Genomic DNA, 25071 nt, shown 5'->3' with positions numbered 1-25071 from the left:
GACCGGTTCAATCCTGTCGGTTCCGGTCTTCCGGTCCTGAATCAGAACCCAGTCGGTCCGTGTTTTTTTCTCTGCTGAGTTCAGCACCGCGGAAAGAAGAAGAAGAAGAATTAGAAGAAGAGGAGGAGGCGAATCGTCGGAGGACAGCGGCTCCTCGTAAAGAACGAAGCGGTCCTCTTCATCCTCTTCCTCTCCGGTAGTAATGGCTCAGTAACCGGACTGAGCTGCTTCACGGGTCCCCGATGAAGACGAGCTGGTCCTCTCTGTCTCTGTCTCTGTCTCTGACTGTGAAGCCACGCCTGCCGTATGAACATGCTCTCAGCCCCTTGTGACGTTTAATGTGGTTGCCATGGTAACCGGTTATCGATCCTGCATCTCCTGTAAAAACAGCTGGCTGCTGACATCAGTCTCCCGCTCTCACAGGACACTGGTCCTGTCCTGGACAACGGACAGGAGGACAGTGTCCTTGTCCTGACGTCTCAGAGGTGAGAACAGGAAGTAAACGGGTCATTCAAACAATTCAGCATCTTCATCTGGTGCAGCTGGACCAGGTCCTGATGGTGTCCATGATGTTCTCCAGGTGAACAGGTGAGACAGGTGGACCTGAGACTTTATTAATTTGTAAGACATCAGGTAGCCTAATGTCCAACAGGTGTCCTTCACAGATTCACTGCACACAGGACACATTTGTCTTTGTCACCATCCAGTGACCAAAATCCAGTGATCAAAATCCAGTGATCATCATTTAGTAATCAAAATCTAGTGATCAAAATCTAGTGATCAAAATCTAGTGATCAAAATCCAGTGATCATCATTTAGTAATCAAAATCTAGTGATCAAAATCCATTGATCATCATTTAGTAATCAAAATCTAGTGATCAAAATCTAGTGATCAAAATCCAGTGATCATCATTTAGTAATCAAAATCTAGTGATCAAAATCTAGTGATCAAAATCCAGTGATCATCATTTAGTAATCAAAATCTAGTGATCAAAATCTAGTGATCAAAATCTAGTGATCAAAATCCAGTGATCAAAATCCATTGATCATCATTTAGTAATCAAAATCTAGTGATCAAAATCTAGTGATCAAAATCCAGTGATCAAAATCCAGTGATCATCATTTAGTAATCAAAATCTAGTGATCAAAATCCAGTGATCAAAATCCAATGATCATCATTTAGTAATCAAAATCTAGTGATCAAAATCCAGTGATCATTATTTAGTAATCAAAATCTAGTGATCAAAATCCAGTGATCATCATTTAGTAATCAAAATCTAGTGATCAAAATCTAGTGATCAAAATCCAGTGATCAAAATCCATTGATCATCATTTAGTAATCAAAATCTAGTGATCAAAATCTAGTGATCAAAATCCAGTGATCAAAATCCAGTGATCATCATTTAGTAATCAAAATCTAGTGATCAAAATCCAGTGATCATCATTTAGTAATCAAAATCTAGTGATCATCATTTAGTAATCAAAATCTAGTGATCAAAATCCAGTGATCATCATTTAGTGATCAAAATCTAGTGATCAAAATCTAGTGATCAAAATCCAGTGATCATCATTTAGTAATCAAAATCTAGTGATCAAAATCTAGTGATCAAAATCCAGTGATCAAAATCCAATGATCATCATTTAGTAATCAAAATCTAGTGATCAAAATCTAATGATCAAAATCCAGTGATCACCATCCAGTAATCAAAATCAAATGATCAAAATCTAGTGATCAAAATCCTGTTAACAGTGATCACCATCCAGTGGTCTGGTTTGAATCAGTATATATTTATAGAATGAGTTTCATATTTTCACAATGACAAAACCCAAGTTAGATAGATAGACAGATATATACTTTATTAATCCCTCAGAGGGAAATTTTTATGTTACAGCAGCATGTATAAATTTGAAGAGTGCAGTGAGACGGAGACCCTATTGGTTTGTGCAGTGTTGGATTATACAACAACACACAACTTTCACAGCGTAACTTTCATTCGAGCAGAAGATGTCATTGCTGGCTGTCAGAGATGGAGCGCAATTCTAAAAGTGTAGGATGAGCTCCAGTGTGGAGGCAGAGGGTTGATGTTGTCATCGTTGCACCGGGGACTCTGGTATGTCTGATAAACATGTTGGCACAGTGATGAAGTGAATAAATAATTACAGTTCATTTGTAGTTAACTTGAGAGTCTTTCACATTTCATGTCTAGATCAGTTGCTGCGTCATGACGCTCCAACTGACTGATTCCCATCCAGTTCAACAGACAAGTCAGCTTCATGTTTATATCATGAACTCAATCACAAGGTTGTTTTAAATATTCGTGGACGTGGGATTGAATATGTAGAACATCCACCTAACCTGTCTGGGGTTTTAACACGTCTGTTCATGTGTCTCTGAACACTAAAACCATGAAAACAGTCCAGTACCGGATTTAGACCTGGTCCGAACTGGTGGAGCTGCACCTTGGACACTAGTTTCACTGCACATGCGCAGTTACAGACCTTGCTCTGGTTTGACAGCAGCTGGTCTGAGACTCCAGTGAAGATGAGAACTACCAGAAAGGGGCGGTGACGCCACGTTAGTAATGACAGCTGCAGTGAATCCCCACCGAGGACGATGTGGACGACAACCAGCAGAGGGCAGCAGCGCGAGGCTGCAGCGTCTACTCAGCTCGAACAAACGAAGAAGAAGATTTGTGCTACTTCCGTTTCTGTTACAGATGAAGAATCGGAACATCGAAGGCTAAATTCCCATTCAGAGTCCCCGTCGGTCCACAATGGGTGAGTCCAACTGGTTTCATCTGACAGTCAGCTGCTGCTCTCTGTCCCCGGTGTCCTCATGTCTCTCTCGGTATCCTCGTGTCTCCCGGACAGCTAATCTAGCTCTCTGAAATAGCTAACCAACTAGGACAGGGACGGTACCGTGTCCCTGTCCCCGTTCTTCTTCATCATCATCATACCTGTCCTGTGAGTCCCACAAGACACAGCTGGAGTCTGACAGACAGAGACAGACAAACAGACACAGAGAGACAGACAAACAGACACAGAGAGACAGACAGAGACAGACAAACAGACACAGAGAGACAGACAGAGTCAGACAAACAGACACAGAGACAGACAGACACACGGAAAAAAAAAATCCTGTTTCTAGTTAAACTTGAACAACTAAGTGTTAAAGATCAGTGAGGTTGATATATATATATGTGTGTGTATATATATATATATATACATATATATATATGTGTATTTACACATGCATATATATATACATATATATATGTGTGTTTATATATATATATGCATGTGTGTTTTATATATATATATATATATACGTATATATATCATATATCAAAAAAAAATTTCCCCTCGGGGATTAATAAAGTATATACCTACCTACCTACCTACCTATATGATATATCATAGACGATATATATAAAAAAAATATATTATTACATATATATATATATATATATATATTATATGTTAACAGCTGTGTGTGTGTGTGTGTGTCCCTCCAGCGGTGGCGGTGAGCTCCACATGTCCCGGTCTTTACTGCGGCAGGACGATGATCAATGGGTCGGTGGACGGGGACTGTGGGGTGAGTACCAGACTGATCCAGCAGGGGGCGGGTCCACGACCCGTCTTCCACCCATCCCCTACCCGTGCCCGACACGTCCTTTACCCGTCCTCTACCTGTCCTCTGCCTGTAGTCTAGCCGTCCTCTGCCCGTGCTCTACCCGTCCTCTATCTGTCCTCTACCTGTCCACCAGGTGTGTCCTCGAGGAGAGCGGACCAACCTCCAGAAGGTGTGTGAGCGCTGCACTGAGACCCCTGATCTGTACGACTGGCTCTACCTGGGCTTCATGGCCATGTTACCTCTGGTGCTGCACTGGTTCTTCATCGAGTGGTACTCTGGGAAGAAGAGGTGAGGAAGACAGGCTCCTCCCTCCAGGGGACACACCTGGGGGACACACCTGTGTGTAACGTCTCCTCTCCCGTCCTCAGCTCCAGCGCTCTCCTGCAGCACGTCACCGCCATGTTGGAGTGCAGCCTGTCGTCCGTGGCGACGCTGCTGCTCACCGATCCGGTCGGTCTGCTCAGCATCCGGTCCTGTCGGGTCCAGATGTTGTCCGACTGGTACACCATGCTGTACAACCCGAGTCCGGATTACATCAACACACTGCACTGTACACAGGAGGCCGTGTACCCTCTGTGAGTACAGAGCGGGTTGTGTCTTCTGCGTATGACCACTGAAGGACTGCGTTCTGTCCTCCTGTCCCCTTGTCCTCCTATCCCCTTATCCCCTTGTCCTCCTGTCCCCCAGGTACACCATGGTGTTGATCTACTACGCGTTCTGCCTGGTGCTGATGATGCTGCTGCGCCCCCTGCTGGTGAAGAAGATCGCGTGTGGACTCGGTAAATCGGATCGTTTCAAGAGCGTCTACGCTGCTCTGTACTTCTTCCCCATCCTGACGGTGCTGCAGGCGGTCGGAGGAGGACTGCTCTGTGAGTCACACACACGTTAACACACACACACGATGGTGAATGTCCTCGGACCATTTAGAGATCGTTGTGTACTCCAAGTCCTGAACAGCTGGAGGACAGAGTGTCTCCAGGATGGTGAGCTGAAGGACGGATGGAGAGACCACCTGCCTCAAGACTTTATAATAAGATTACAACTGCAGACAGATGTGAAGACATCAGACAGATGTTCTGCTGCTGATCAGATCAACATGAAGACATTGAGATCCACAAACATGTGTTTACATGTAAACATGCAGTCTGAGCCTCAGATAAAACTCCAGGTTTGTTTACATCCTCAAAGGTTAGAAGTCAGAGGTCACAGCCAACAGGCAGCTCTGCAGCAGACCATCTTTACTCTTCTAATGATCATGTTATAATAACTGTGTGTTTTAGACTACGCGTTCCCCTTCATCATCCTGGTTCTGTCTCTGGTAACTCTGGCCGTCTACATGTCAGCCTCAGAGATTCAGGTAAGTCTCCTGTTCAGTGTGTTATTCATTTATTGCATCATGTTCAGAGGTTCTTGTCTCAGTGTTGTTAACCCCCCACACCCCTCCTTCCCTCCCTCCCCTCCTCCACCCCCACAGTCCTTTAAGAACCTGGTTGCTAAGAAGAAGCGTCTGGTTGTTCTGGTCAGTCATTGGCTGCTGCACGCCTACGGCATCATCTCCATCTCTAGACTGGACAAACTGGACCAGGACCTGCCGCTGCTGGCCCTGGTGCCAGGCCCCGCCCTCTTTTACATCGCCACAGCCAAGTTCACAGAGCCCAGCCGCATCCTGTCTGAGGGTGGTAATGGACACTGACTCCTCCCACGGACCAGGAGTAACATGACCCTTTGATTATTTTTATAAATTCTCCATACAGGCAGAACCCAGTTCAGAGAGGTTGGGAAGCACCCATTTAGTTCCAGAACCAAAACCACAAACCGGTTCAGTGTCACAACACACAAAACTTTTTTTTAACTCTGTCTCTTCACTTCCTGTTTTAGAATGATGTCATCATTTTCTGCCTGTAAATATAGAACAGAATTATTATGACAGAAGTTCACCTGAACGCCTGCAGACAGGTGACGGTTCCACCGGGTCCAACAGGTGGTCGGTCAGGTGATTGGTCAGGTGATCCTTTAAGTGATCCTTCAAGTGATCCGTCAGGTGGTCCATGAAGTCTCCAGGTTGGACGGTTCCAGTTGTCCTCAGAGGACTCCATGAATCATGTAAATACTCTACATGCGTGATTTCCTTCCTGTCAGACCAACATTGAGCTGTGAGACATGTATGTTGTTCCTGAATCTGTCCGCATGAATCATGTGTGTCATAAACATGGAACTGTAAAAACCAACTGTGTGGTGTCTGTTTTCTACCTGCTGGGGGCGCTGTGGGTCGTCTGCTCCATTAACATTGACACAACCTGAACTACATGACAGGAGAATTTCTCTGTGACAACATTTAACTGGTTCCTGTCACATGACCTGCTGCATGTTCTAGTCTGTGTTGTTGGAACCACAGAAGAGCACTCATGATCCCGGTCCAGATGTTTGGGTCACGACTTCAGAACCTTCTCAGGATCAACTGACACACCTCTGCTGTAGCACGAAACTGCAGAAGTACCATCACATGACCTCCTCCTGGATCACATGACTATCCCAATACAAATGTAGTAAAACAGAATGATGACATCAGAACAATGACATCAGAATGATGACATCATAAACAAGTGTTGAACACTCAGGGACAGCTGCGGTTTAAGAAATGTAGTTCTCATAGTTCTCAGTAGTTCTCTAGTTCACTGTTCTCTGTAGTTCTCAGTAGTTCTCTAGTTTACTGTTGTCTAGTTCTCAGTAGTTCTCATAGTTCTCTGTAGTTCACTGTTCTCTGTAGTTCTCATAGTTCTCAGTTCTCTGTCGTTCTCCGTGGTTCTCATAGTTATCTGTAGTTCTCAGTTATCTGCAGTTCTCATAGTTCTCTAGTTCTCTAGTTCACTGTTCTCTGTAGTTCTCAGCAGTTCTCATAGTTCACTGTTCTCTGTAGTTCTCAGTTCTCTGTAGTTCTCAGTTGTCATTCTCAGTAGTTCTCTGTAGTTCTCTAGTTTTCAGTAGTTCTCATAGTTCTGTTATCTGTTCTTCTCAGTTCTCTGTAGTTCTGTTCTCATAGTTCTCTGTGTTCTATTCTCAGTAGTTATCAGTTTTCAGTAGTTCTCAGTAGTTTTCAGTCGTTCTCTGTAGTTCTGTGTTCTTTAGTTCTCAGTTCTCTGTAGTTTTCATAGTTCTCTGTAGTTCTCAGTAGTTCACTGTTCTCTGTAGTTCTCCTAGTTCTCGTAGTTCTCTGTAGTTTTCAGTTCTCAGTAGTTCTCCGTAGTTCTCATAGTTCTCATAGTTTTCAGTAGTTCTCTGTAGAGCTCATAGTTCTCTGTAGTTCTGTGTTCTTTAGTTCTCAGTAGTTCTGTTCTCTGTAGTTCTCATAGTTCTCAGTAGTTCTCTAGTTCATTGTTCTCTGTAGTTCTCTAGTTCTCAGTAGTTCTCTGTAGTTCTGTTGTCATTCTCAGTTCTCTGTAGTTTTCAGTTCTCTAGTGCTCAGTAGTTCTCATAGTTCTCAGTTATGTAGTTCTCAGTTCTCTAGTGCTCAGTAGTTCTCATTGTTCTCTGTAGTTCTCATAGTTATCTGTAGTTCTCAGTTATCTGTCGTTCTCATAGTTCCGTTCTCATAGTTCTGTTCTCTGTAGTTCTGTTCTCTGTAGTTCTGTTATCTGTCGTTCTTAGTAGTTGTCTGTAGTTCTCAGTTCTCTGTAGTTTTCATAGTTCTCAGTAGTTTTCTGTAGATCTCATAGTTCTCTGTAGTTGTCAGTGTTCTGTAGTCATCAGTTCTCTAGTTTTCTGTAGTTATAGTTCTCAGTAGTGTGGAATATAGATCTGCTTAGTGCATATGAGGGCTCATATGTTGTATGCTAATACAATATAATTTGGGTTGTCTTCCACCTAAAAGTCATGTGTATTGATGTATTCTTTGTTGGTTGGTGGAGGTGGGGGTTGTCTTCCTTCGCCCCCTGGAGTCCTCCAGACAGCCATCTGATAATGCCTCAAAGAACAACTGTATGTGACCCCACAGGTTGCAGACCTCCTACTGTGACCTTTTGGTTTGGCCAAGCAGTATCACTCTCATTTACATACACAGCCTTTTGTCTACACCTTGGGATTGGTAGTGATGGTACGACCTATATGTAAGTAATATGATATGATATATATATATATATATGTGTTGTATTGTTGTAAACATAACCTAGCACAGAAGCTCAAAATATATACTGACTGTAAGCATTGTAGAACACATTGCTTATGCAGGAACTTATCACGTTGGGGTCACAGTAGGGTGCAACTCACTATCAGATCAAAAGGGAGATGTGGTTCAAACGGAGGACAGTGGAAAAGTACTGAGACAAACATACTATGCAAATGTTCCCGCCACAGTAACGCCTCTTCCTATAGTATAAGTGTATGTGCCGGAAAGGGGGAAGTCAGACTCCAACAAAGAGACCGGTTGATGTTGGGCTCTCCAAGATGTCTTGTATGCTATGCAGGATATCTTGTAAACTACGCTTAATAAAAATCAACTAAGACCGGTAAATGCCTAAAGACTGCTTCTATCAACGGACTCGGGGAAAACAATTGGGGACAACAATTTGAGATACAACAGTAGTTCTCTGTAGTTCTCAGCTCTCTGTAGTTCTGTTTTCAGTAGTTCTCTAGATCTGTTATCTGTAGTTCTGTTTTCAGTAGTTCTCTGTAGATCTCATAGTTATCTGTAGTTCTCACTGTTCTGTAGTTATCATAGTTCTCTAGTTTTCTGTAGTTATCATAGTTCTCTGTAGTTTTCAGTTCTCTAGTTCTCAGTTCTCAATAGTTATTTTCTCAGTAGTTCTCAGTTTTCTGTAGTTCTCAGTAGTTCTCGGTTATTTGTCGTTCTCTGTAGTCCTCAGTTCTCTGTAGTTCTCATAGTTCTCTGTCGTTCTCAGTAGTTCTCTGTAGTTTGCATAGTTCTCTGGTTCGCATAGTTCTCTGTGGTTCTTTGAGATATGAATTCATCTGTTTCCTATAATTGGTTGGTTATGGCAGGACAGAGGTCAGGTGACATGAACACCTGTATACAGCAGCAACATGTTACCTGGAAGAACACCTGAGACCAAACAAAGACCCTCCTGTGCTGTGTTCCAGATGTGCTGATAGTGTTCCAGATGTTTCGTGTTTCAGATGTTCTACTTGTGTTCCAGATGTTCTACCTGTGTTTCAGATGTTTTACTTGTGTTTCAGATGTGCTAATTGTGTTCCAGAAGTGTTTCTAGTGTTTCAGATGTTCTACTTGTGTTCCAGATGTTCTTCTAGTGTTCCAGATGTGCTTCTAGTGTTCCAGATGTGCTTCTAGTGTTCCAGATGTGCTACTTGTGTTTCAGATGTTCTACTTGTGTTTCAGATGTTCTTCTAGTGTTCCAGATGTGCTTCCAGTGTTCCAGATGTGCTTCTAGTGTTCCAGATGTGCTTCTCGTGTTTCAGATGTTCTACTTGTGTTTCAGATGTTCTATTAGTGTTCCAGATGTGCTTCTAGTGTTTCAGATGCTCTAATTGTGTTCCAGACGCTCCAATTGTGTTCCAGTTGTTCTACTGGTGTTCCAGATGTTTTACTAGTGTAGAAATTTAAAAGCATGTGAGGAAGCTGCAGCTGTTCCTGAACACAAAGTGTTTATTTTCCACTGCTGCTGCTGGACAGAAGAATCAGTGTGTTTATTGAGTGCGTTAAACAGAGGACACAAAAACACGCTGATTTCTGGGTAAAATAATTAAAGCTGCAGATATGTTGGAGGGTGACGTGTTCACATGATGACGTCATTTCCTGTCAGTACAGATTGAAACAGCACGACTCGTCAGAGTCCTCACATTAGAGAACCATCCGTTAGTGTCCTGAGGGAAGCTGGAGACAACATGTCCCCTCCACCGTCCACTAGAGACAACATGTCCCCTCCACCGTCCACTGGAGACAACATGTCTCCTCCACCGTCCACTAGAGACATGTCCCCTCCACCGTCCACTGGAGACAACATGTCTCCTCCACCGTCCACTAGAGCCAACATGTCCCCTCCACCGTCCACTAGAGCCAACATGTCTCCTCCACCGTCCACTAGAGACAAAATGTCCCCTCCACCGTCCACTAGAGACAACATGTCCCCTCCACCTGTCGATCAGCCTAACACCCCCTCTATAGTCATATGCACTGTGTGTCTCCGTCAGTTCTCCGTGCAGCAGTAAAGTCCTCCAACACCGGGATCCACCAGAGCCTCACTCAGATCGGACCTGAACGATACATATGGAGGAAAAACACACCTGTTGGAGCCTCAGCTCTGTTCTACATGAGGTCCTGCTGAGGTGTGTCAGGTGGGGGGAGGGGGCGGAGCCTACGGTGGTCTTAAGCTGAAAGGTGTGGCAGCAGCAGGACTGCAGTAGATGGATGACCGACGTCAGGTCACATGACCATGGTCGAAACCTCCACATACGTGTCGAACACCTGAGAGTCTTCTGTTCCTTTAAATCAGCAGGTCGGTCACATGACTTCCTGCCAGCAGCAGCAGGACTGATACTGAACACGCTTCAAACCACGTCCATCACAACACAAGCCCCGCCCCCTCCAAAGAGCCCAGTCAGCCGTGAGTTCTCCGTATGGTGCTCTGACCACCAGCAGCTGCTCTGCCTTTATTTCTGGATGTAGATGATGATGATGCACAGAGTCCCGACCAGGCCCAGAGCCTGGATCCCCAGGAACCACAGCAGCAGCCAGAATAACACGATCACCACCGGCTCCACGATCTTGTCCCCGAAGTACATCTGGCTGAAGCCCATCCCCCGCAGACACTTGTTCAGCATCCCAAACAGAGTCCCCATCCGTTCACAGTCATCCAGCTGAAGCTCCCTGCTGCTGGGGTCCTCCACGGGGGACCACCTGGACCTCGGGTCACTGGGAGGTCGAAGTTGGGCCCGGCTGACGTCCACCTGTGGACACAAAGGTTCTGTAAGTTCTGGTTGATACAGAGTCTCTGTTAAAGAGGTTGCTGGTCCTCACACTCACTCACCCGTCTCACACTCACTCACCTGTCTCACATGTTTCCCTGGTGTTGTAAAGTTTAATAAAACAGCTGGAGGTCAGTGTGAACAGGAAGTCAGACGACAGTGCTTTAGTCACATTATTATTATCTCTGTAGATAATTCCCAGAATGCACTGCATCAGGATGTAGGTGTGTCTGTTATCAGTGAAAACTGAACATTTGCTGCTTTCACCAGATAGTCATCTCATCAGCTGTGAACTGAGCTCAGAACCAAAAGGTCTGAATATCATGTTTAATTCTAGACACACGTTTCTGTGACATCACATGTTGTTTCTGTGACATCATACGTTGTTTCTGTGACATCACATGTTGTTTCTGTGACATCACATGTTTCTGTGACATCACATGTTGTTTCTGTGACATCACATGTTTCTGTGACATCACATGTTGTTTCTGTGACATCACATGTTTCTGTGACATCACACTGTCCCCTGAGCTGTCAACACAACCTGTACCAGCTGCTGATGATCACACTGTCATACCAGGAAGTGAACTTAGAGCCTCAGGACACTTAACAGAACCAGAACCAGCTCTTTGTTCTGTTTGATCTAGAACTCACACTCAGTCAGTGAGACCTGATTCTACCTGACAGGTGTGACTGCTCTGTCTCAGGCCTCACGGTGGACCTGTCTCCGGTCCGTCCTGTCCCCGCCCTGCCAGCTACAGAGGACCAGGAAATGGAACACACGGCTACAGCTAGCTGCTTCCCGGAGCTACTGGTGTTTACCCGCTGCTGCTGCGGAGGGCTTTGCCGTCCACCGGGCACCGGCTGGGATGGAGGCCTCCTCCGGTTCTCTGACGGTAGTTCCTCCAGTTCCCGTCGATGAAACCCGCAGCGGTCACTTCCAGGCGGCGTTAAGGTGGACATGTTCCCGAATGAGAGGTAGCATTGAGCGTAGGACCTGGGAGGGACTGACGGGACAGGAGGAAGTTTTTTCTTCTTCTTGTTTAAAAATGCTTCTTCTTCTTCTTCTTCTTCTTCTACTGACAGCGGCAGCTCCCTTCCGAACTCTGCTGCCACCTGCTGGAAACTGTGGACTACTGCATCTGTCTATTTGTAATACAGTACATATACATACACTCCAGGTACAATAACGTGTTTTATTGTTCCTCATCTCCCCAAACTGTTTTCAAGTTTTAGTAGTTAAACTATTGATAAGACAGTGAAAGGAGACGTCTGTATGCACGGTAATATTCTACTGATAATAATAATAAAACAATAAAACGTTTGACAATAATAATAATAAAACCTGGCAGTAAAATATGTTTGACATCAGTGAACAGATCAAACTTCATTGTGTCGGTACAGATTCACGCATGCATTGGAAATTTGTGGTCAATTCTGAGGTGAAACCTTAACGACCTGAACCACCTTCAGGACAACCTGAACGACCTTAACAACCTGAACCACATTAAGGACCACCATAACCACCTGAACGACCTGAACCACCCGAACCACATGAACCACCTGAACGAGCTGAACCACCTGAGCCACCTTAACAACCTGAACCACATTAAGAACGACCTAAACGACCTGAACCACCTGAACTTGCTGATCCACCTGAACCACCTTAATGAGCCTCCTGACATCCAGCTGCTGCTGCTGCTTTATCTCCAGTAGAGGATCTCTCCAATTCTTATCCATCCAGTCCTGCAGATCAGTTGAACACAGTGAGAACCTTCGGCACCTTTTCTAACAGCAACAATTAACAGGATTTTTTTAGGTGTCTGCACTGATGCCTGAAGGTTGCTGTGTGATGTCCGGTGCTCTTCATGAAACCATCCTCAAGGTGGGGATCACAGAGGGTTGAACAGTCCCAGAAGGCCAGGGCTGGCCCTGATGTTCTGATTTGTTATTGTGACAGTGAGGCATGGGATTACAAGCCATTTGTAAGCGGTGTAATCCCAGCTAATCTGGGCTTCAGTTTCACTCTGCACCGTGAACACAACCTCAGCCAGAGAGGAACATGGAGCTCCAGAAGGCCTGTTTGAGTTCCGGCTTCGTCTGCTGAAGGATGTATCTGCTGCTGCTCCTTCACATTCTGCAGCCTCCTCTGCTGGTCCTCTCCTGTCCGGCTTCCTGCGCCTGCTCGTACGGGAGCAGTGGGATTGCAGAGCTCAGGTTCAGTTCTTGTCTCAGTGTTTCTGTGTGTGTGTCAGTAATCTGTGTGCATGATCAACCATTGGTTTGGTGCCGAGCGGTTCCCCAGCTGCAGAGGAGAGGTGTTGGGATCATTCTTCTGTAGGTTGGTGGGGGGGAGGGAGAGGTGTTTCAGTCTCTTCACGTATACAGCCAGAGTGTGAACATTCTGTTCATTAATGACTGTGCTGATATTTGTTAAAAATGAGAGCTCCTTTTTTTTTTTTTACTGAATGCACCTTTAAAGATTTATTTCCACACTTTACAAGATACAAATTAATTCTAAAATACTTGAACTAATGTTTACGAGGATTTTAGGTTATTTATTTCAGCAGTCCAATGATCACAGTGGGAGGACGTCTGTTTGAATGGAAGACTGAACATCTGTCTAAAATATTTCTCCTGCACCCCCTCACTGTTCTCTGAACGCCCCACCGGAAGGGGAGCGGGGGTGGCTGCACCCCCGCTGACAAACAGTGATCTCATGAACAGACATGAAGATCTCTCTGAGACTGTCTAATGAGAGCAACAGGATGTGTTTCGAGACTGTTGGAGCAGCCGTAAGTCTAAATAACAATAATAATAATAATAATAATAATAATAATAACAATAATAATAATAATAATGAGCACAGACAGACAACATATTCACCGCCATGATTATATCAGACAAAAGTGGATGCTGGGTATTTCCACAGAGGCATTCAGAGACACTGAGCATGTCTGTTCTTCTGTCCTACATGTCTTCCTCCCCAGCAGGCTGGTGCAATGCAGCGACCGTGGACTCTCAGCCGTCCCCATCAATGTCCCCCCTGACACGGTCAAGCTCCGTCTGGAGAAGACATCGATCTCCAGGGTGTCCCGGGCAGCCTTCTACAACCTGTCCTCCCTGCGCTTCCTGTGGCTCACCTACAACTCCATCACGTCCATCCACCCCAGCAGCTTCGTCAACCTGAAGGCTCTAAGAGAGCTGCGTCTCGATGGGAACCTCCTCACATCCTTCCCCTGGGAGGGGCTTAGAGACATGCCCCGCCTGCAGACGTTAAGTCTCCATAACAACCGCCTGTCCAGCCTTCCGGCCCACGCTGCCCTCTTCCTCCCCAACATCACCTACCTCGACCTCTCCAGCAACAGGTGGGTCATCTGCTACCTGTAGGGGTGTGGTCACCAGGTGAGCTCACCTGTTCTCCTCTCTGCTCCTCAGGCTGACCATCCTACCTGCTGAGCTGCTCGACCTGTGGTTCCCTCTCCCTGGACAGCAGGGAGGACCGGTCCACAGAAGAGTTCTGGGTACAGTATGTTGGACACAATGTCCTCTGAGACGACAAATAAATGTCCAAAGGACAGACATCTGTTGGTCACATACAGGATGGGAAGAGCTGCTGGTTTAATTCTCCACAGCTGAGTGTCATTCACGGTGATGTCATCGTTCACGGTGATGTCACTCGTCACACTGAACGACCTGCCATCAGACCACCTGATGTTCCTCACAGCTTTAGAACTGATCAAACATGACTGTGATGTAAACAGGTCCAATTGTCCTGGATACCCAGGTCTCCATGACAACCCGTGGTTGTGTGACTGCCAGATCTCCCTGCTGATGTCCCTGTCCATGTCCCTGGGGAGTCCTGTGGTCCTCGTGGACCAGCTGCTGATGTGCAGCCGGTCTCTGGGTCAGTCGGGGACGCTGCTGACGCAGGCCGAGCTGTCCCGCTGTATGAGACCGTCGGTCCAGCCCGCCGCCACCCGGGTCATCTCTCTTGTGGGCAGCAACGTGATCCTCCGCTGCGACGCCACCGGCTACCCAACACCCACCCTGACCTGGATCAAAACCTCCGCCTACACAGGTGAGAGGTCAAAGATCACTCTCAGGGAGGAGGTGCTGAACTTCCAGGAGGAGTCATGTCTTTGATTCTCTCCACAGATTGTTGCCGAAAGGAACTCCTGGAGACGTTGGAGGAGGTGCCCCGGATCCTGGACAGCTGTAGGTGCTTTCATCTTTCAGGACACATGTTTACAGTCACAGCCGTGTTCACAGGACAAGATTCAGTCACACGTTTCACACATTAAAACTGTAGCTGAACACGCGTCCGGAATTGAAGCTGTTGGATCAGAAGTTATGAAACGCACTCTGAGCTGGCTGGTTTCATCTCATCAGGTTCTGACTCGGTTCCATGATGAGAATCTTCACTGAGGAAGAGGAGCAGTTTGAATGTCTGCTTTCAACCATGTTGTCGTTGTGTTTTCAGTTCAGGTGTTTCATGGTGATGAAACTGAATCTCTCGTTAATCAAACACTCCACCGGTGCACCGAGCAGCTCGGAGAGTTTTAATGTTTTTTACTTCAGTCAGTAATGCGTTCATGATCACAGTAATTCAGACATGTTTTTTTTTTTTTTTTATCACTTCCTGTCTGTTGGTTTTCCTGTGAAACACTGAGACAGAGATAAGCTTGTCCACCTCTAATGTTGCAGTCATGCAGGAGTCTCCTCGAGTCGGTGTGCGCTGGTCCATCATCAGCCTGAACGGGTTGTCCTACAGGGACGGTGGAGAATACCGGTGCCAGGCCCGGAACATGGCGGGAATCTCTGAAGCCCTGATAAAACTGAAGGTGATGGGAGTCACCAGACGAACCCGTCCCCCAAAGAAGTCCCGCAAGCCTCCCCCCAAACCAGCAGCAAAGTACAGGAAGTCATTGCAGCCCCCCGCCGCTGCCACCCCTCCGTCACTGAAGGACAATCACATCCTCACAAACATCTCAGCAGCCTCCAGGAACACAAGTCTCCTGTCCACAGTGTTCCTCACAGACAAGCACATGCTGAGACCTAGAACCACCTCATCAGATGTAAAGAGCCCGACACGGATCCAGTCCGCACCAGAACCCGACTACAACGCTACAGACGTGTAGCACAGACACTTGTATGAAGTTGGAGAGCAGAAACTCTTGACTGTTTGTACAACCTTTAGTTTCACTGTTCTGCATCTCTTGCTACATTATACCGTTCGTTACTGCAGCTGGTTTCTCCCAATAAAATGTGAGAAATTAAACGTGACGTTGTGTCTGTGAAGTTACAGTTTAATGAGAAGTTTTGTTGCAGAGGTTTGTGTTTCCAGCAGCAGACTGAAGTTGCCCACGTCATGTGCACTAATGCATCCCGCTGATAAACTGAATGGTCCCTCTCCTCTTTAACCTGGAGGATGCAGTGTCCATGATTTCCAAACAGAATCTCATATTGTGATCCATCAGACCTCAGGACAGTTGTCCACTTCACCTCAGTCCATCTTCAATGATCTCGGTCCAGAGAAGGCGGCGGTGTTTCTGGATCATGTTTCTATCTGGTTTCTTCTTTGGAGAGTTTTAACAGCATTTGTGGACGCAGCGATGAACATTACTTAGATTGTTGCACTATTTTCCAACACAGTCTTTCACAGAGTGGTGAACCTCTCCCCATCTTCACTGCTGAGAGACTCTGCCTCTCTGAAATAATCGTTTTATACTGTGGCAAGCATCTTGCTATCACCAGGGGGTTCTTTCCAGCACGAACGACAACAGTCAGCCGACGTAAGGTTTCCAAGGTGTTTATTCCACCTAATACAAACAACCTGAAAATACTCCACAATTTCTGTGTCTAGCAGCCACCCTGCTACTCCGTCCTCTGTCCCCCATCTGGTCACCTGCTTGGGTTTTTATCTGGATTAGGGAGGGACAATCATGGATGTGATTCAGCTGGGGCTAATTAAGGCTCTTCCAGGCACCGTTCCCTAAACCACTCCCCTACTCAGTCCCTCCTGCAGCTGAGCAAACCACACCCTGCCACCACATATACCCAACCATGTAACTGATCTGTTGCCATGGTAACCTGATTAGTTGTCAGATGTTCCACCAGGTGTTTATTCTTTTAGCGTCACACAACTTTTCCATCTTTTGTTGATCCTGTCTCAACTTTTTAGAGACGTGTTCCTGCCATCAAATTTAAAATCAGCATATATTTTTCAGTCAGAAATTCAGTTTTGACATTTGATATGTTGTCTGATATATTTTCATTTAAATATGGTTTTAAATGATTCACAAATCATCACATTCTGTTTTCATTTACATTTTAAACAGCGTCACTACTTTTTTGGAGACATGGTTCAACAAGGATCACATGTCTTCGTCTGTTTTCAGCTGCAGGTTTTAACACGTGATGAATGTAGAGATGCTGAATCAGGAGGCAGGCTGAGTATGTTGACCGACAACACCAAAATGGTCGTCAGTATGTGAGCACATCATAATCTGAGATCAGACATCACTTCTGTGTGTTATATTGTGTCAGAATCAAAGTTCTTGAATGCTCTGTTTGTTTAATAGATGATAATAACTAATGTTCATACTTGATGAATAACTACCAGGAGAGAAGTGGGTGATGAAGATGAGGATGGTGTCTCTGACCTCCTGAAGATGAAGAGTGTTGTCTGTCCAGTGAAGGTCAAGGATGAGAGACCATAACATTTATGAGTTTCTTATCATTATCAAACTGGGAAGACAATAAAGATGAAAAATGCTCAGTCATGCAGGCGGGATGCCAAAACAGTTCATAAACAAAGTAGGAATTTAAATCTGAAGAGTGTTGAACAGACAGGAGAGGACAAATATGAAGATGGAGACCACCACCACCACCATCATCATCATCATCATCATCATCATATCATCACTGTGGTGGCGGGGTGTGGTTAGCTCAGCTGCAGGGGTAGAGAGTGGGAGGAGTGGTTCAGGGAACGGTGCCAGGGAGGCGTAATGAGCACAGCTGAGCCGAATATGGACTGATGAGCTCTCCCCTATAAAGGGAGCAGGGAGAAGGAGGCTGGGAGAGAACGTTGGCACAGAGACATTGGTGTGAGGTCAGGGTGAATAAAAGCATTTATACCCGAACGTGTGACTGAGCAAGTAATCTGTCTCCAGGAGAAACCCCGGTAGCACAAACCTTAGTACAATCACCATCATCCTCACCATCACCATCATCATCATCATGATCATGACCACCATCATCACCATCATCACCACCATCTTCATCGCCATCATCTTCACCACCACCATCTTCATCACCATCACAATCATCATCATCACCACCATCATCATCATCATGATCATGATCATCATCATCATCATCATCATCATCATCATCATCATCATCATCACGACCACCATCATCACTACCATCACATCTTCATTTTCATTGCCATCATCTTCACCACCACCATCTTAATCACCACCATCATCTTCATCACCATCATCATCACCACCATCATCATCATCATCATTATCATGATCATCATCATCATCGCGACCACCATCATCACCATCATCATCATCACCACCATCACCATCTTCATCTTCATCGCCATCATCTTCACCACCACCATCTTAATGACCACCATCATCTTCATCACCATCATCCTCACCATCACCATCATCATCATCATCATGATCATCATCATGATCATCATGATCATCATCATCATGATCATCATCATCATCATCGCGACCACCATCATCACCATCATCACCACCATCACCATCTTCATCTTCATCGCCATCATCTTCACCACCACCATCTTAATGACCACCATCATCTTCATCACCATCATCCTCACCATCACCATCATCATCATCATCATGATCATCATCATCATCATCATGACCACCATCATCACCATCATCACCATCATCACCACCATCACCATCTTCACCGCCACCATCTTCATCACCACCATCATCTTCATCACCATCATCATCTTCATCACCATCACCATCACCATCACCATCACCATCATCATCATCTTCATCACCATCATCTTCATCATCATCATCACCATCATCATCTTCATCACCATCATCATCATCATCATGTTTATCCTCTTCGATGCCGTGTGTTAAAGCAGTGGAAGACATCTACGTTGATCTTAGTCCCACACAAGTAGAAAACATCTGGTAGAAAACACTGCAGTATCTCTGCTACAACTCTAGATGATGTCGCCCCTCTGAAGAAGAGAGTCATGAACCAGAGGAAGTTGTCTCCATGGTACAACTCAGAACTACGCTCTGCTAGGCAGCGACTAGAAAGATGGAAAGGAAATGGAGTTCCACTAATTTAGAAGAATTTCACCTGCCTGGAAGGAGAGTCTAATATTATATAAGAAAGCTCTTGGTAAGGCCAGAACTTTATATTATTCATCATTAATAGAGGACAACAAGAACAACCCCAGGTTTCTTTTCATCACTGTAGCAGGCTGACAAAGAGTTCCAGTTCTGTTGAGCCCTCTATTCCTTCAGCTCTCAGCAGTAATGACTTCATTAACTTCTTTACTAATAAAATTCTTACTAACTGCAATTATTTCATCATCTGAATCATCTACCTGTCTCCTGGATCTCATCATAACTAAACTTTTTAAGGAAGTCTTCCCTTTAATTAATACTTCCATATTAGATCAGATCAACCTATCTATTGTAACCAGCTATGTACCGCAGGCTTTTAAAGTGGCTGTAATTAAACCTTTACTTAAAAAGACGACTCTTGATCAGCTGTTTTAGGAAACTACAGACCAATTTACAACCTGACGTTTATTTCTAAAATCCTTGAAGAAGTTGTTTCAAATCAACTTTGTGATCATTTACAAAGGAATGATCTGTTTGAAGATTTTCAGTCTTTAGAGTTCATCATAGCACAGAAACAGCTCTGGTGAAAGTTACTAACGACCTTTTATTAGCCTCAGATAATGGACTCGTCTCTGTACTTGTTCTTCTGGACCTCAGTGCTGCTTTTGATACGATTGATCATACGATCTTATTACAGAGATTAGAAGACGTTACGAGGATTAAAGGAACTGCATTAGACTGGTTCAAATCCTACTTATCAGATAGATTCCAGTTTGTCCATGTCAACAATGAGTCTTCCAGACAAACAAGAGTTAGTTATGGAGTTCCACAAGGCTCAGTGTTAGGCCCAATACTTTTTACTTTGTACATGCTTCCATTAGGAGATGTCATCAGGAAGCACTGCATCAACTTCCATTGTTATGCAGATGACACTCAGCTATATCTTTCTATAAAACCAGATGAAACTAATCAGTTAGTAAAACTTGAAGCCTGTCTAAAAGACATAAAGGCCTGGATGACCAAAAACTTCCTGCTTCTAAATTCAGACAAAACAGAAGTTCTTGTACTTGGTCCTAAACACCTCAGAAACTCTTTCTGTAATCACTTAGTTACTCTAGATGATGTTGTCTTGGCCTCCAGCAAAACTGTGAGGAACCTTGGAGTCATCTTTGATGAGGATTTGTCCTTTAACCACCATATAAAGCAAATCTCCAGAACTGCCTTCTTTCATCTACGTAATATTAATAAGATCAGGAAAATCCTTCCTCAGCGTGACACAGAAAAACAAATTCATGCGTTTGTTACTTCTAGACTAGATTATTGTAATTCCTTGTTGTTAGGATGTCCAAATTATTCATTAAAAACCTGCAGCTGATCCAAAATGCTGCAGCAAGAGTTTTGACAAGAGATCATATTTCTCCAGTTTTAGCTTCTCAAGAATAGAATTTAATATTCTCTTGCTGATTTACAAAGTTCTTCATGACCAGGTTCCACCTGATCTCAGGGATCTTATAGAACCACATCATCCCGACAAATCTCAGAACCACATCATCCCGACAGATCTCATAGAACCACATCATGCCGACAGATCTCATAGAACCACATTATCCCGACAGATCTGATAGAACCACATCATGGGGAGAGGGGGTGGGGGGGCATCAACAGCATGACGGACTGCATCACAGAATACATTAAATTCTGTGAACACACCACCGTACCATCCCAGACTGGACACTGCTTCCCCAACAATAAGTCGTGGATCACCAGTAACCTAAAAGTTCTTCTTAATAAGAAGAAAGCAGCCTTCAGGTCTGGGGACAGGGAGGAGCTCAGGAGAGTTCAGCACAACCTGAAAGAGAAGCTCAGGGAGTGCAAGGACTCCTACAGGAGGAAGCTGGAGGCCAAACTCCAGCAGAACAACGTGAAGGAGGTGATGACCGGTATGAAGGAGATTACTGGGTTCAAGGTTGGAGGGAGAGACAACCAGGGGGAACCTGGAGAGGAACAATCAGCTCAACTGTTTCTTCAACAGGTTTAGTTCACCGCCCTCATCTGTCTCCTCCACACACCACACCTCCCAAACACCTCCACTGCCTTACCCCCTCCCCCCTCTGTTCCCCCTGGTGAGCTGCATGGACACAGAGTCCTCAACTCCAAAGGGTCATCCGCCATTGACGCCATGACCCCCCTTCCCCTCCTCTCTGTGACGACCAGCCAGGTTAGGAGACAGCTGGAGAGACTCCACCAGCGCAAGGCTGCCGGACCTGACGGCATCGGCCCCGGGGTCCTGAAGACCTGACGGCATCAGCCCCGGGGTCCTGAGGACCTGCGCCGTCCAGCTGGCTGAGGTCCTGCAACACCTCTTCAACCTGAGCCTGAAGCAGGAGGAAGTCCCGGTGCTGTGGAAGACGTCCTGCCTGGTTCCAGTCCCTAAGAAGACAACTCCATCCAGTCTCAACGACTACCGACCGGTTACCCTCACATCTCATGTGATGAAGGTGCTGGAGAGGCTGGTCTTGGCCCACCTCAGGCCGCTGGTGAAATCTTCACTGGACCTTCTACAATTTGCGTACCAGCCTCGTGTGGGAGTGGACGACGCCATCATCTACCTGCTGCAACGAGTTCAGTCTCACCTGGATGGAACCGGTGACTCTGTGAGAATCACTTTCTTTGATTTCTCCAGTGCATTTAACACCATCCAACCACTGCTGCTGAGTGAGAAGCTGCAGGTGGTGGGGGGGTGGTAGTGGTGGGGGGGGGGGGGGTGCACGTCCACCGTCTCCTGGATCAATGACTACCTGACAGGCAGACAACAGTTTGTCCGTCTGGGCAGTGTGCTGTCTGATACGGTGGTCAGTGGTACTGGAGCTCCTCAGGGAACTGTTCTGTCTCCTTCCTGTTCACCTTCTACACCACTGACTTCCAGAACAACTCAGAGTCAAGACATCTGCAGAAGTTCTCTGATGACTCTGCAGTGGACGGTGTATAAGGGATGGACGGGAGGAGGAGTCAGTGGTCGGTGTACATTTGATCCCTCAATGTGTGCATCAAGATGTTGGAGATATTCTACCATCTGTTGTGGCCAGTGAACTGTACTTCTCGTAGTCTGCTGGGGGGGAAGAGGTGTGGGAAGGGGGGGCAGCATTGGAGCCGGAGACACCAACAGAGTTAACAAACCGGTTAAGAATGCCGGCTCCATCATTGGCTGCAAACTGGACAGCCTGGAAAAGGTGGTGGAGAGGAGGACGCTGAGGAAACTATTATCCATATTGGATAATCCTGACCACCCTCTCCACCTGCTGCAGGGACAGAGGAGGACGTTCTCCAAAAGACTCCTCCAGCTGCTGTCACAAGGACAGATACAGGAGATCATTCCTGATACAGGAGATCATTCCTGATACAGGAGATCATTCAAGATACAGGAGATCATTCCTGATACAGGAGATCATTCCTGATACAGGAGATCATTCAAGATACAGGAGATCATTCAAGATACAGGAGATCATTCCTGATACAGGAGATCATTCCTGATACAGGAGATCATTCAAGATACAGGAGATCATTCCTGATACAGGAGATCATTCAAGATACAGGAGATCATTCCTGATACAGGAGATCATTCCTGATACAGGAGATCATCCAAGATACAGGAGATTATTCCTGATACAGGAGATCATTCAAGATACAGGAGATCATTCCTGATACAGGAGATCATTCCAGATACAGGAGATCATTCCTGATAAAGGAGATCATTCAAGATACAGGAGATCATTCCTGATACAGGAGATCATTCCTGATACAGGAGATCATTTCTGATATAGGAGATCATTCAAGATACAGGAGATTATTCCTGATACAGGAGATCATTCTTGTCCACTGTAATAAGACTGTATAATAACTCACCTCTGGCAAAATCCATCACAATAATAATAGCACCGTTGGTTGTCTGTTTTCTTGTTTGTTTAAATCTTTGCACTGTTGTTTAGTTAGTTTTATTTTAATTTAATTTAATTTAATTATTCTATTCTATTTTATTGTATATACTGTGCATTTTTATGTTTAATATTTTGTGCTGTTGTTTTATTGCTTTCCTGTACCTATAATGCTGCTGTAGTGAACAATTTCCCCCCTGTGGGATTAATAAAGTATCTATCTATCTATTATCTATCTATCTATCTATCTATCTATCTATCTATCTATCTATCTATCTATCTATCTATCTATCTATCTATCTATCTATCTATCTATCTATCTATCTATCTATCTATCTATCTATCTATCTATCTATCTATCTATCTATCTATCTATCTATCTATCTATCTATCTATCTATCTATCTATCTATCTATCTATCTATCTATCTATCTATCTATCTATCTATCTATCTATCTATCTATCTATCTATCTATCTATCTATCTATCTATCTATCTATCTATCTATCTATCTATCTATCTATCTATCTATCTATCTATCTATCTATCTATCTATCTATCTATCTATCTATCTATCTATCTATCTATCTATCTATCTATCTATCTATCTATCTATCTATCTATCTATCTATCTATCTATCTATCTATCTATCTATCTATCTATCTATCTATCTATCTATCTATCTATCTATCTATCTATCTATCTATCTATCTATCTATCTATCTATCTATCTATCTATCTATCATCCTGACATATCTTATAAAACCACATCATCCTGACAGAGATCTTCTCTCAGCCTGCTTGTGGTTCCCAGAGTTTCCACCAGCAGGATGTAAATCAGAGTTTCAGTTTTCAGGCTCCCAGTTTGTGTTCAGGAGCAGAAACCCTCTCGAGCTTTAAGGGTCGACTCAAAACTTTCCTTTTTGACAAAGTTTATAGTTGAGCTGCTCAGGTGAACCTGAACCATCCTGCAGTTCTGCTGTTATAGGCCGAGGCTGCTGGGGGATCTCCCATGATGCACTGGGCTTCTTTCCTCTCACTCTTTCACTCTCTATAACTCATATCTCACCATCACATCTCATTAACTTTATATTTTTCTCTCCCATAGTTTCTTCTTATTATCTGTTGTCTCCATTCAGTTCCTTCACTCGTGTAGTTTCTCTTCTTTCTTTTCCAGATGTCCCGTCATGGAGCTGCATGTCTCTGCTCTGCACTTGTTGTCTCCACCAACAGTTCTTCTCTTGTATCTCTATGCTGTCCTTTTCTCTTTCTGCTCTCCTCCACCCCAACTGGTGGAGGAAGATGCTCCGCCCACCTCTGATCCTGGTTCTGTTAACAGAAGCTCCGCCCACCTCTGAGCCTGGTTCTGTCGGAGGTTTCTTCCTGTTAAAAGGAGTTTTTCTTCCCGCTGTTGGAGGTTTTTCTCCCTTGGAGGGTTTTTTCCCTCCTAGCTTATGTGGGAATTGTTGCATTGTTGAATTGTTGAATTGTTGAATTGTTGGTTTCTCTGTTTAATGTTGTAAAGTTCTGCTGTAAGAACTTTAAAAATGTTAAGTGCTATGAAATAACCTGTGAATTGAATTGAATTGAATTGAATTGAATTGAATTGAATTGAATTGAATTGAATTGAATTGAATTGAATTGAATTGAATTGAATTGAATTGAATTGAATTGAGTTGAATTGAATTGAGTTGAGGTGGCACAGTGGTGCAGTGGTTATCATTGTCACCTCACAGCATAAAAGGTTCTGGGTTCAATTCCGGGCTTGGGCCTTTCTGTGTAGAGTTTGCATGTTCTTCCTGTGCCTGCATGGGTTCTCTCGGTACTCCGGCTTCCTCTCACCATCCAAAAACATGCACCTCAGGTTAATTGGTGGTTCTACAAATGTCCCTGAGGTGTGAATGTGTCTTTGTTTCCATGTGGCTCTGTGATGGACTGGCGATCTGTCCAGGTGAACCCCGCCTTCACCCAATGTGAGCTGGGATAGGCTCCAGCCCCCCGTGACCCTGTTCAGGATAAAGTGGGTATAGATAATGCATGGCTGGATGAATTCAATTGAATCATCATCACCATCATTTCACCCCGTTACTCCCCCTGTCTCCACTCTAAGATGTAAATTACATCAGAACCAACACAAAGGAACTCCTGTTTTTAGTTTCATGTGAGAACAACAGCTGTCAGGAAGTGGACGTCTAGCTA

General features: G+C 44.8%; 3 protein-coding genes across 7 annotated transcripts; 2 read left to right on the top strand and 1 right to left on the bottom strand.

Annotated features, from left to right (window-relative positions):
- The first annotated feature begins 7 nt into the window (after window positions 1-7).
- jkamp (jnk1/mapk8 associated membrane protein) lies at window positions 8-5858 on the top strand. Of its 5 annotated transcripts, XM_069723461.1 has the most exons (8): window positions 1506-2778; window positions 3516-3595; window positions 3768-3922; window positions 4003-4209; window positions 4322-4503; window positions 4582-4802; window positions 4915-4991; window positions 5109-5196. In XM_069723461.1, the coding sequence occupies exons 1-7, from the start codon at window positions 2775-2777 to the stop codon at window positions 4954-4956; spliced, it is 891 nt and encodes a 296-aa protein (XP_069579562.1). In that variant the 5' UTR covers window positions 1506-2774; the 3' UTR covers window positions 4957-4991; window positions 5109-5196. The 5 variants fall into 5 exon arrangements, with proteins under 5 accessions (XP_069579565.1, XP_069579564.1, XP_069579562.1 ...); XM_069723464.1 differs by lacking the exons at window positions 1506-2778; window positions 4582-4802 and adding an exon at window positions 8-485 and having other exon boundaries at window positions 5109-5858; XM_069723463.1 differs by lacking the exons at window positions 1506-2778; window positions 4582-4802 and adding an exon at window positions 500-588 and having other exon boundaries at window positions 5109-5858.
- A 3173-nt stretch (window positions 5859-9031) lies between these two features.
- fam241a (family with sequence similarity 241 member A) lies at window positions 9032-11646 on the bottom strand. Its single transcript, XM_069723470.1, has 2 exons — window positions 11393-11646; window positions 9032-10552 (listed from the first exon to the last, which is right to left on the bottom strand). Exons 1-2 carry the CDS (start codon window positions 11531-11533, stop codon window positions 10256-10258), a joined length of 438 nt encoding a protein of 145 aa, XP_069579571.1. The 5' UTR covers window positions 11534-11646; the 3' UTR covers window positions 9032-10255.
- Window positions 11647-12097: 451 nt separating this feature from the next.
- Window positions 12098-15823, top strand: lrit3b (leucine-rich repeat, immunoglobulin-like and transmembrane domains 3b). The gene is made up of 6 exons (XM_069723469.1): window positions 12098-13365; window positions 13561-13938; window positions 14009-14094; window positions 14358-14651; window positions 14729-14788; window positions 15278-15823. The coding sequence occupies exons 1-6, from the start codon at window positions 13325-13327 to the stop codon at window positions 15709-15711; spliced, it is 1293 nt and encodes a 430-aa protein (XP_069579570.1). The 5' UTR covers window positions 12098-13324; the 3' UTR covers window positions 15712-15823.
- Window positions 15824-25071: the final 9248 nt, after the last annotated feature.

Source organism: Brachyistius frenatus, unplaced genomic scaffold (genome assembly GCF_029030835.1).
Source record: "Brachyistius frenatus isolate BFR_SWC_R1_liver_20210118 unplaced genomic scaffold, ASM2903083v1 Contig_329, whole genome shotgun sequence".
Lineage (NCBI taxonomy): Eukaryota > Metazoa > Chordata > Actinopteri > Embiotocidae > Brachyistius > Brachyistius frenatus.
Note: the sequence above shows the minus strand (reverse complement) of the source record. Positions and strands in the feature narration are given on the sequence as shown.

What these genes read in the sequence shown, in the direction of transcription:
- jkamp (XM_069723460.1), top strand. An exon ending in TGGTACTCTGGGAAGAAGAG is followed by an intron (nt 3,923 to 4,002) that starts GTGAGGAAGACA and finishes TCCCGTCCTCAG; the next exon opens with CTCCAGCGCTCTCCTGCAGC. An exon ending in CAGGAGGCCGTGTACCCTCT is followed by an intron (nt 4,210 to 4,321) that starts GTGAGTACAGAG and finishes CCTGTCCCCCAG; the next exon opens with GTACACCATGGTGTTGATCT.
- fam241a (XM_069723470.1), bottom strand. Translation starts at nt 11,533, where the DNA reads ATGTCCACCTTAACGCCGCCTGGAAGTGACCGCTGCGGGTTTCATCGA. An exon ending in GCCCTCCGCAGCAGCAGCGG is followed by an intron (nt 10,553 to 11,392) that starts GTAAACACCAGT and finishes TTGTGTCCACAG; the next exon opens with GTGGACGTCAGCCGGGCCCA.
- lrit3b (XM_069723469.1), top strand. Translation starts at nt 13,325, where the DNA reads ATGAGAGCAACAGGATGTGTTTCGAGACTGTTGGAGCAGCC. An exon ending in CTCGACCTCTCCAGCAACAG is followed by an intron (nt 13,939 to 14,008) that starts GTGGGTCATCTG and finishes TCTGCTCCTCAG; the next exon opens with GCTGACCATCCTACCTGCTG. An exon ending in GCCCCGGATCCTGGACAGCT is followed by an intron (nt 14,789 to 15,277) that starts GTAGGTGCTTTC and finishes CTAATGTTGCAG; the next exon opens with TCATGCAGGAGTCTCCTCGA.